This window comes from Lagenorhynchus albirostris, chromosome 15 (assembly GCF_949774975.1).
Source record: "Lagenorhynchus albirostris chromosome 15, mLagAlb1.1, whole genome shotgun sequence".
Lineage (NCBI taxonomy): Eukaryota > Metazoa > Chordata > Mammalia > Artiodactyla > Delphinidae > Lagenorhynchus > Lagenorhynchus albirostris.
In genome coordinates, this window is record NC_083109.1 from 71,297,120 (window position 1) to 71,308,720 (window position 11,601).

The 11,601-nt window shown below is 50.0% G+C and overlaps 1 protein-coding gene across 1 annotated transcript; it reads right to left on the reverse strand.

Annotated features, from left to right (window-relative positions):
- Positions 1–120: 120 nt before the first annotated feature.
- On the reverse strand, positions 121–10,836 carry NFATC2IP (nuclear factor of activated T cells 2 interacting protein). Its single transcript, XM_060123598.1, has 8 exons — positions 10,431–10,836; positions 9,091–9,163; positions 6,664–6,778; positions 5,879–5,959; positions 5,602–5,788; positions 4,214–4,358; positions 3,979–4,088; positions 121–2,375 (listed from the first exon to the last, which is right to left on the reverse strand). Exons 1-8 carry the CDS (start codon positions 10,815–10,817, stop codon positions 2,217–2,219), a joined length of 1,257 nt encoding a protein of 418 aa, XP_059979581.1. The 5' UTR covers positions 10,818–10,836; the 3' UTR covers positions 121–2,216.
- Positions 10,837–11,601: the final 765 nt, after the last annotated feature.

An 11,601-nucleotide genomic window follows, 5' to 3' on the forward strand; every position in this document is an offset into this window, starting at 1 on the left:
GTTACCCTGGGAGGAGGAAGAATAGGTGTGAGGGGACAACAAATGGTCTCTGCCACAGGGGTCATGGGGAGGGCGTGGTCACGGGAAGGACAGAGACAGAAATCCTCAAATATACACAAGTTGAATGTATTCCCGTTTATTCTGTTGAGATTGAACATATTTTAATTTTAATGTGTTCAGACTTATTAATGGACATAAAATATCTGAAAAAAAATGAGTTATACCATATCACGGATTATTTAAATGTTAAAAAATTTTCTTTCTATATTTCCCACATTGTAAGTTCAAAGGAATACCACATTCCAACAAAAAACTCTTTAAAGAGAGTGATATGTTTTTGCCAAAATTATACCACCTATCAGTGGAAAATTCATGGCTTTATTAGTAGACGGTGCTGAGAAAACTGGCTCATTATATGGTGAAACTAAAACTTGGATCTCATAGACAAAGGTGAATTTCAAATAGTTTAAAAGTAGTATTCAACATTTCAGCAGCCAGTACAGCCTGGCATTAACCAATGAGAACAAATATTTGACCATGCAAAGCAGATGCCAGCACATACCAGTGTGTACTGGCTGGACTTCAGCCCGATATTAGTGGCCTAAATGTGAAAGAAAAGCTAATAAACTAACAGAAGAAAAATGTAAAATATCTTAACTACTTTTAAATAAGAAATCAAAAAGCAACAAAATAGTTAATTCATCTACATTAAAATTAAGAATTTCTGTTCAGTCAAGGACACCCCTCAATATACAAACACAAGTGCCGTTTTGAGAGTTTTTTGCAACTGCCCAGGAATATACGAAGAACTTTTGAGAGTAAACAAACAAAAAAAAGATAGGAAGCCCCCATGAGAAAATGAGCAATTCACACAAAGGGAAACCAGAAAAGCTGACAGGTATATAAAGAAATTCCCCAAATTACTGGTGATCAGATGAATGTACATTAAAATACAGCACCACTTTACACCCAGCAGACCAGCAAAAATTAGAAAGTTGGGCAGTAGCAAGTGCTGGTGAGGATGAGGAGAAATAGGAAGCTTTAAGTGGGAGAGTCAATGACCATTCTGAAAACAAATAGAGAAATTAACCTGTCCGACCCATATTCCCGTCCTGGGTACCTCTGCCAGAGAACTTTTCACAAAATATGGAAGGGGACACATAAAAAGATGTTCATGCTGAGGAGTTGGAGGCACCCAGGTGTCCACCACTTAGCAAACGTGTAAACAAAATGCAGTTGACACCCACCATGGAATACCTCAGAGCAGTTCAAAGAAATAAAGCTGATGTAGCATAAGCAACACAGGTTGAGTGAAAAAAGCTACAGCACAAGATCTACAGCATGATACTACATGTGGAAAAAGTATATTCACACGTACAACATGGCATTTTTCGAGGATACATTCACATTCAAAAACATGTAATCAACACATTAAAATGGACGCTTACGGGAGAGGATGGAGTGAAGGGGAAAAGCCATAAAACCAGAGAAGCCTTGCGTGGACTGGAATCCTGAGATCCAAAACCAAAAGGCTCAAGGTGCTCAATTATGCCTTAAATAATGTGTGTGCATCAGGAACGTGGCTTGAAAGGGTCCCGGGGTGAGGAAGACACCCAAGCCTGAGAATTTACTATATTCTTCAAAAGAATAACCCATCGTCTGCCTCTGCTGAAGCTAATACATGTGTGAGCTCGATCCTCTAGTTTCCTGCAGGCTGAGGAGCCACACCCCTGTATGTGCCTCAAGCAAACTTCACCCCCACCCCCCAGTGACACTGAGGCCACTGCTGGTCCTGGACGTGGCATAAATGCCAGGCCTGGAATCCCATACCAGGGATTTCATGTTGATTTCAACTCACTCTTTCAATAGGAGCAGTCTCATAGACATTTCGATAAAGGAAAGGGTGATGGTGGAGGGGAAAGGGTGAGGGTAAGGATACCTTCTCCATGTCCCAGGGGACTGCAAAACTCAGCACACCCTGTGGATGGAGCCACAGTCCTCCCAGGGCAGCAAGGACCACCACACAACTAATCAGGTAGCTAACGGCCTGAAACCAGGGTCGACGGGGCGGGGCGGGGGTGGTCCAAGATCACTCCTTGATTTTGCTTCCGCTTGAGGATAAGTTCTACCTCAGTTTCAGCTAGCCCTTATGGGGCCAAAAGGGGGCAGCCGCTCTCCCCAAGTCCAAGCTGGGCCTCTAAACAGGGAGTGGGGTTTCAGCTCCAGACCTCGATGAGGTCCCCGGATTCCATGCCCAGATCAGCCGGCAGCTCCTTGCCTGAAAGCTTTGTCCCATCAAAGAAGAAGGAGAGCTTGTGGCCCGAGAGTCCCATGGCCTCCTCGTAGCGGGACATGAGGGTCTTGAGAGGAGAATCCTGGATGGAGAGGAAAAACTGGATGTAAGAATTTGAAAAGAGGGGCTGAGGAGAACTTGTAGGGACAGACAGAGGACTTGCAACAGGGAGGACAAGGGGACAAGTCAAGTCAGAGCCCACGGAGGGAAAGGCAACTGGCCGAAGAGGCCAGCAGCAAGCTGGTTCCTCTCTAGGGAGCTGGGCCACAGAGCCCAGGACTGGGATGTCGGCTGTGGGTCAGGCAGGTTCTCCAAAGCCAGTCTCCTCACCTACGATGGAGGCATGAATCACAAGGAGGAAGCCAGCCGAGCTCTGGCTTCTGACCCAAGCTGGGGGCCAGGCGCTCCCACTGAAATGGATGTATAACCCTAGCCAAGTGCTATGGGTTGATTGTGTCCCCCCAAAAAGATACCTTGTGGTCTTAACCCCTGGTAAATGTGCATGTGACCTCATTTGGAAGATGTTATCAAGATAAGATGAGGCCATACTCGATTACAGTGGGCACTAAGGCAACAGGACTGGTGTGCTTATAAGAGAAAACAGACACACAGAGAGACAAACAGGGAGAACGTCATGTGAGGAAAGAGGCAGAGACTGGAGTGATGCAGCTGTGAGCCAAGGACTGCCAGCCACCACCAGAAGCTAGGAGGAAGCAAGGAAGGATTCTACCTAAAGTCTCTGAGGGAGCATGACCCTGCTGACAACTTTTCTTTTTTTATAGTTGATTTACAATATTTTATTAGTTACCGGTTTACAACATCATGATTCAATATTTTTATAGATTATACTCTATTTAAAATTATTATAAAATAATGGCTATATACCCCTCTTCTGTCCAATATATCTTTTTTTTTAACATCTTTATTGGAGTATAATTGCTTTACAATGGTGTGTTAGTTTCTGCTTTATAACAAAGTGAATCAGCTATACATAAACATATATCCCCATATCTCCTCCTTCTTGCGTCTCCCTCCCACCCTCCCTATCCCACCCCTCTAGGTGGACACAAAGCACCGAGCTGATCTCCCCATGCTATGCAGCTGCTTCCCACTAGCTATCTATTTTATATTTGGTAGTGTATATATGTCATTGCCACTCTCTCACTTCGTCCCACCTGCTGACAACTTGATTTCGAACCTGTAGCCTCCAGAACTGTGAAAGAATACATTTCTATTGTTTTAAGCCACCCAGTTTGTTGTATTTTGTTATAGCAGCTCTCAGAAACTAATATGGCCAAGTTACTCCACCTCTATAGAGGTTGGCTTCCGTATTTGTTAGATGAGGGTAACAACAGTGCTTTCCCATATAAGATTGTTGTGAAATTCAATAATATCCTGAATGTGAAGTAAATATCCTTAGCACAGGGACTGTCACTTCTTTTGTAATTACGATGGGTTTTATTGGTTACTGTCCAAGGGTGATTTTGACTTCAACCAAGAGTTAGGAGACCAGAGCCAGGCTCCCAGCAGAAGGGGGAGGGAAACTGAACACTGGGCTTTTTCCACTATCTAGGATGGGTGGGGACCCAAGACCACAGAGGGCAGTGACTCCATCCTCCACCCACTGACACGAGAGACCACAGAGCACGGGGCAAGGGGCACAGAGAGCCAACTCCCCCACTCACTCGAGGCAGCGAGACTTCCAGCAGCTGGTGCTTCTCCTTCCCCTGCACCCGCAGCTGGAGCAGGTGGGACTTCTCTGTGACATCCGGAGAACTTGCTAGCACCACGCAGTCTGTGGGGGGCAGGATCGGGAAGCCAGGCCTAAGCGGGGGTTGGAAGCAGGGTCCCCTCTGGGCCTCTTCCCATATCCCCTCCCTGTGGTGAAAGCCTCCTCAAGCCTCCCTGCCTTCCTCTCACCAATGATGTCAGCCACTCCAAGCTTTAGGGTCCTGGGGGTGGCGGTAGGGGACAGCTCTGTCTCTCCGAAGAGCAAGAGGATCCTGCTTGGGGACACCCCAAGACGGCCGGCCATGTGGTCCACCACGCTCTGGAGGGGCTCCGACTGGGAGGGGGACAAGAAGTGAAGGAGGCCTTCCTGCCTTGATGTGCTTCCCCCCACCCACCCCCAGTTTCTGGCCTTAACTACTTGCTGAATTCCTCATCTGTGAGTTCCACCATATTTACCTGGCAAGGCATAAAATAAAATCATGTTAATAAGGGGTTCAGGCAAGTGACACAAAGACACGAAGCAGCCATGAGTTAGGAGAGAAAAGGGAGTGGTGGGGATTGCGGCCAACCAGAACCAGATACGCCCCATCTAAACAGGCCAGCTGTTCTGCAGTTCCAGCTGATTGGTACCATGTAGGAATATGGGCCAGGTACTGTATCTTCCTATTTAAGAGAAACCAGAAATCTGGACCCTGGTACAAAATCACCCATTGCAAAGGTTGGCGATGAACTCATATGTTCATGTGAGTCATACATGGGACTTCCCTGGGGGTCCAGTGGTTAAGACTCCACGCTTCCACTGCAGGGGGCGCGGGATCGATCCCTGGTTGGGGAAGTTCTGCATGCCGTGAAGTGCAGCCAAAAAAATAAATAAATAAAAGCACCGTACAGCACAAAAGAAGAAGAAGCATGGGACTTCCCTAATGGTCCAGTGGCTAAGATTCTGCGTTCCCAATGCAGGGGGTTCGATCCCTGGTCAGGGAACTAAGATCTCGCATGCCACACAGCAGGGGCAAAAAAAAAAAAAGAAGAAGAAGAAGAAGAAGCACAGTTGATAAGGCCATGGGCTGCCAGTTCACAAGCCCTAGCTTAGTTGCTTGCCTGATGCATGGTTACTGCTCGATAAATGGTCACTTCTGTTATCATTCTTGTTTTGGAATTGGAGTCATCCCTACAAAAAGAGTAGCCTTCATCAGGAAGCTAGCGGGGATCGGAATGACCAAGTGACATCTGGGTGTCCAAGGCAGTAAGAGCAAGCACAAGAGGGAAGCACAGGGTCCGAGGGAAGGAAAGAGGGAGGGATGCACCCTGGGGAGGGGCTACCAAGCAAAGCTGCTTAGGATGTTTTAGTGGAGCCTTGAAAACGGGTGGGAAGTTTGCCAGAAAGAGAGGGGAGAGGGAGGAAAAAAATCTCCCAAGGGGAAGAGTGAGCACAAAGGCGCACAGGGCTGAACAAGCGCTGGGCAGCTCCAGACAGCAGGATGGGCAAAGGAAGCCACGGTCCCTTCTGCCCAGACACCACAGTCTCTCCACAGACAGTTCCTGGGACCCTTCTCCCAGGCTCTTCAGGCACTTACCATTCTGACGGGCAATCTGATCAGGTCAGCCCGGCACTGGATTTTGAGCGGCAAGAGCCGAGGGTTCTCTGGGAGAGTGGGCCCCTCCAGTAGGACCACCTCATCCTCTTGGCTCAGGTGGTCCTGGCCCTGGGGCTGCTTGGGACTCAGGCAGGAACGGAGATCTTGGAGGCGCTTGTTCACCTCTCTGGGGTGCAGAAGGAACTGTGGGTCAGTCAGGGTGGGCCCCTCCACCCTGCCCCTCTCCACCCCGCCCAGAGCCCCCTGCCCCTGGCACCTTAACTTCTGGAGCGCCCGAGCATGCTTCCTGCTGTTGGTCCGGGGCAGACGTGGAGGCAAAGGTGAGGTGTCCTGAACCCTGTAGAGATAAAAGAGGGACAGGATGGAGAAAGAGGTGAGACCCCAGCCCCACACCTCTCCTCATGGGACCCCTGGGGACCAGAGGGGTACCTGGAGAATCAAGAGAGAGCATCTTCCGGTGACATCCATCTTATGGGAAGACAGGGGGAGGTAAGGACAGGGAAAACCTGAGTCATAATTTTTATATTTATATGACCCAAATATGAGGGAGGAGAATGCCTAACTTTTAAGATAAGTTACTTCCCAGGTAAATGTCTGATAACATCCAAATGACACCAAGCACTTACTATCGGCCAAGGGTTAACTCTTAATTTACCCCAAAATTCTGACCCAGGTACCACTATTATCCCCATTTTACAGAAGAGAAAATTGAAGCACAGAGAGGCTGGCTAAGAGACAGCTGCCGGATTTGAACCACAGGGCAGTGTGCAGAGCCACACCCTTCACCCCTGCATCACTACTTTCTTAGACACAAAGCTGAAATCTCCACTTCCTGGCGGGTCCTGAGGGCCCGCTGTCATCCTCTGATGGGGCTCACCTCTTCTTTGCCCCAAGAAGAGCTTCATTCCTCACCTGAGCCCCAAGACTCCTTCCGTCCTTCTCCTTACTCTTTGAGGAGCCAGCCAAGGTTCTGCCTGCCTCAGCCTAGCCCCCCCAACTCCCTTGCTGCTCCAGCGGCCCCAGGGCCCTCGCCTCACTCACAGTAACATCTCTTTCTTCTCTTCTCCATCCCTACTCCTCAGCTTCTTCTTCCAGGGAGAATTGGGACGTGGGGAATCCTCAGCGTGGAGACTGCTGGAATCTGCCATGTCTGCCTCTGGGGACAGAGCAGGAGGAAGTGGAAAGGGTTAGCCAAGAGAGGGCAGCGGGAGGCCAAGGAGAGACAAGTCAGGGGCTTCAGAAGGTTCTGAGAAAGGAGGAGACTAAGGGAGCCCCAGACACACACAATCACTGGGGAAGGGCTCAAGGGGTGTGAGTCAAAAGGGAAAAGCCTACCTCAGAGAGAAGAATGAACTGGAGCCTGACAGATTAGAGCAAGAGAGTGTCAGAACTTCGTGCTAAGGCATGAGACAGTGGTGAGTGTGGACAGTCGGAAAGTGGCTCACCCCAACTGAAGCATGCTCTTCTCACTTTTGATCACATGCACCCCACAAATGAAGAACACTGAGCACACAACCCGGAAGATAGGTATTTACTTAATACACATATACTACTTACTATACAGGGACATACTATTATATATGTTATGAAACATACACTAAATCAAATGTCAAAGGATGGGTTTTTTTTCTGATATTTCTCTTATTTTCTTCCCATACTCAGTTTGGTGGGCACAGAGAGACTGTGACTCTGGGGTGGAGGAGGGGGTGTGGGGCAGGGAGGGAATGAGGTAAAGAGGTAAGTATAGGCCTTCTGAGCCTACGTTTCTCAAATTTCATCCGTGTGTCTTTGCCATATTTTGCCATATCTCTGTATTATTTAATATCTTTCTTTCTTTCTTAAGTTAATTTATTTATTTTTAGCTGCGTTGGGTCTTCGTTGCTGCGTGTGGGCTTTCTCTAGTTGCGGCGAGCGGGGGTACTCTTCGTTGCGTGCGCGGGCTTCTCATTGTGGTGGCTTCTCTTGCTGCGGAGCTCAGGCTCTAGGCGCGCAGGCTTCAGTAGCTGTGGCATGTGGGCTCAGCAGTTGTGGCTCGCAGCCTCTAGAGTGCAGGCTCAGTAGCTGCGGCGCACGGGCTTAGTTGCTCCGCGGCATGTGGGATCTTCCTGGACCAGGGCTCGAACCCGTGTCCCCTGCATTGGCAGGCGGATTCTTAACCACTGTGCCACCAGGGAAGTCCTAATATCTTTCTTTAAATCACTCATTTTAACTTGAATATCTTATAAAAGGAGATCAGGTATAATATTCTAAACTACAGAAGCTCTTTTCCATTTGCTTGCCACACGATCATCATTAACCATAAGATAATTACTCTGAATACAAAACAGTGATAATGAATCCTAGATCAGTGGTTCTCAGAGGCAATTTTGCCTCCTGGGGGACATGTGGCAATGTCTGTAGACAATTTTGGTTGTCACAATGAGGGGAGGAAGGGGTTGGGGTATGATACTGGGATCTGGTGGGTAGAGGTCAGGATGTTGCTAAACATCCCACAGGGCACAGGACAGCCCCAAACAAAGAATGATCCAGTCCAAATGTCAGTAGCACCGAGGTTGTGAAATCCTGTCCTAGTAGCTGCCAGAGGCCTGAGATTCTGCGTTTCTGACAAACGCCTGGAAGATACCCAACATTCCTGGGTCCACATTTTGAGTGGCAAGGACAGAGGTGCCTTTGTACTTCTCTGTTCCAGGTACCATATATGCAAACCATATATGTAGCCCAAGAGGGGGCTTTCTATATATTCTCTTTAATTAAGTCTCACCAGAATCCTTTGACATAGGTCCATTTTTTATCCCCATTTTGCTGATGAGGAAATTGAAGCATTGAGAGATTAACTCGCCCAAGGTCACACAGCTACTAAGGGGTAGAACTGGCATTCAAACCAGGCCTGCTGGTTCCCAAATCAGCTCTTAATCACCCTGCCATACTCCCTCATGGTGCAAAAGTCTTAGTCCAAGGTCTGCATTTGCCCACTGGATCGCTTCCCTATTAGACTTGATTCCTACTCACTGCCCTTGAGTGGTTTGCAAAAATCACATCACTGAGGGAGAATAAAGGCTGGGCAGCCCTGAAAAGATTCAAATAACACCCTGCTGGCTCCAGAGTGTTCCCAAGACACTTGTTGAAGATGTAACAAGATGTTACAGATTCTTAACACTTCCCCCTCCCCTGTTCCCAGGATTACAGAATCAGAATCTCTGGGGCTGGCACCTGGAAATCTGTATATTAGCTCACTCTTATGCCTATTAGAGTTGGCGGAAGGGTGTTTTGACAGCATTTTCTGTGCCTTCTGGTTAACAATCCAGCTCCTTTCAGGATTGGAGCTTTTTCTGGCTAGGATGCAGGAGTCACCTCTCCCATGTCCTTCCCCTGGGCCTCAGGAAACAACTAACTGCAGGGATGTAAACTCCAGAAAGTCTCCTCAAAGAGGCCAGCGCTGGGCACCTCTCCCTAGAAGCCCTCCCTTACCTTCCTCAGTCTCTGGGGGGCAGAATTTCAGGAGGGACTTGTGGTCTGGGATGAGGTGGAGGCTGCTTTTCACCTGCAAAGAAAAAGTAGATCAGTCCCAAATCCTCCCTCCACTTAAAGAGAAAACTGGGGTCGATTCTTCCCTCACACCCAGGCCTCCTCCAGCTCCCAAGTCCTCCCTAAGGATGTAGACATTACAGCCCTCCCACAGGGACTCAGGAGCTCAGCTTCCCCAGGATCCAAAATTGGAGTACCCTACCATACGGTATCACTTATATGTGGAATCTAAAATATGACACAAACGAACATATCTACAAAGCAGAAACAGACTCACAGACATAGAGAACACACTTGTGGTTGCCAAGGGGAAGGGGCGAGGGATGGACTGGGAGTTTGGGGTTAGTAGATGCAAACCATTACATATAGAATGGATGGACAACAAGGTCCTACTGGATAGCACAGGGAACTATATTCAATGGAAAAGAATATAAAAAAGAATGTGTAGGGCTTCCCTGGTGGCGCAGTGGTTGAGAGTCCGCCTGCCAATGCAGGGGACACGGGTTCATGCCTCAGTCCGGGAAGATCCCACATGCCGCGGAGCGGCTGGGCCCGTGAGCCATGGCCGCTGAGCCTGCGCGTCCGGAGCCTGTGCTCCGCAACGGGAGAGGTCGCGGCAGTGAGAGGCCCGCGCACCGCAAAAAAAAAAAAAAAAAAGAATGTGTATACATACATGTATAACTGAATCACTTTGCTATACAGCAGAAATTAACACAACATTGTAAATCAACTACACTTCAATTTAAAAAAATAAGTACTCTGACTCCGACACCCCTTTCCCTAATGCACTGTAAGGATGCAAGGTTAGTTCCCCTTTTTTACGAAGCTGCTAGACATCCTGCTATCTTAGAATCCTTGGGAATCTCAGCCCCCTAGCTCACCCTACCACGTGGGGACTCCAGCCTCCTGGAGCCCCCAGTTCTCTCTGAACTTCCATGGACCCCAGTCCCCATCTTCCTGGATCTTTAGCAATGGGCCCCAACCTTAAAACCCAGTATGCCCCAAATCCCAGCCCTAGGAGCCTCAACTCTTCTCTGAACCATCAGGGATCCCAAACCCTTAGGCTCTCTATACCCCCGACACTCCAGCTCCTGGGAATCCCAAACTCCCAGCACACTCCAAACCCCTTCACCTCCCCAATTTACAGAAACCCCAGGAACCCTGCCCCCAAGGCTCCTAGCCCCTGCTTCCGTTTAGTCTCCCAAGACCAATCCTAGAACCCTACCCTCAACATTTCTAAACCCAGCCCTTCCGCGCTAGCCCTCTCGGGGACCCGCGTGCACCTTCTCGGAGTACACTGGAACCGCCGGTGCCTCCTCGGGATCCAGCAGCAACTGCCGCCGCCGCCTGACCAAGACCCGAGGGGTTTCAGCCGGCCGTGCGTCCGCCCCTTCGCTGTCACTGTCGCTGTCGTCCCGGGGCGCGGCCGGCACGGGGGGTTCCGGGAGCGGGACCTCGGCCGGGTCCGCAGCGCCCCGCGCCGTTGCGACCTCCAAGACATCCTCATCGCTGTCGCTGACCAAGTCCACAAGCACCGAGTCCAGGGTGCGCCGGGCTGGCGATCGTTGAGCGCCAGGACGCCGGCCACGGCCGTCCCGGGATCCCCGAGCCCCTCGGCCGACACCGCCGCCTCTGGGCCGCCGGCCCTTTTTCCTCACCGGCTCCGCCATGGCACACACCCGGCTGCCACAGTCGCCCGCCTCTAGCCAACTCGCCTGGCCCCCTCCAGCGGCTTCCGCCCTTCATTGGGTGAACTGCCTGCTAGTCAGCACCTCTCCCCGCCCACACCCTCTGGATCCACCTCTCCGCCTTTTCACTGGTCGCTGCACCCGCCCATCACACATTCACCACTGAAACCAAGGCGCCAAAGATTCCAATCAGCCTCGGCGCAATCGGCGTAGGTTTCGACTCGTCCCGGCTCACCCATTGGCCTGACCATCCTTCTACAAAGCCCCGCCCACTGAAGAGAGTCTTTTTCCTGGTAGGTGGAGGAGCGGGGCATCCTGGGAATTGTAGTCTGCAAGCCCTCAGGCTAGAGTGGAAGGAGTCCGGCTGGGAATTGCTTTTAGAAACCGCAGACCTCACGGGTATCCCGTTTATTCTTTCCCCCAACCGCTTGGTGGGCTGAGTAATTCCGCTCGACGCCGACCCCTCGCACACGACCCCTCCTTCACGTACAGAATCCGCACAATACGACCCTGGACCAACACTTCAATACCGCGCAACTCTCCGCATAACCTTCGACAGCATACATACCTTCCCCCACACTGGAGGTCCCGACAGACACTTTTCACGGGCAAAGTCAACCCAACATACACTCTTGCAACACCCTCCCACAACGTACACCTAAGCACAACCCGCCTCACAAACACCTGGAAGGGCAAATACAAGTGAAAAGTAAGAGGCTTAATTCTCCCTGTTGAAAATAAGGGACGTGACTTCTCCCCCTTCTCC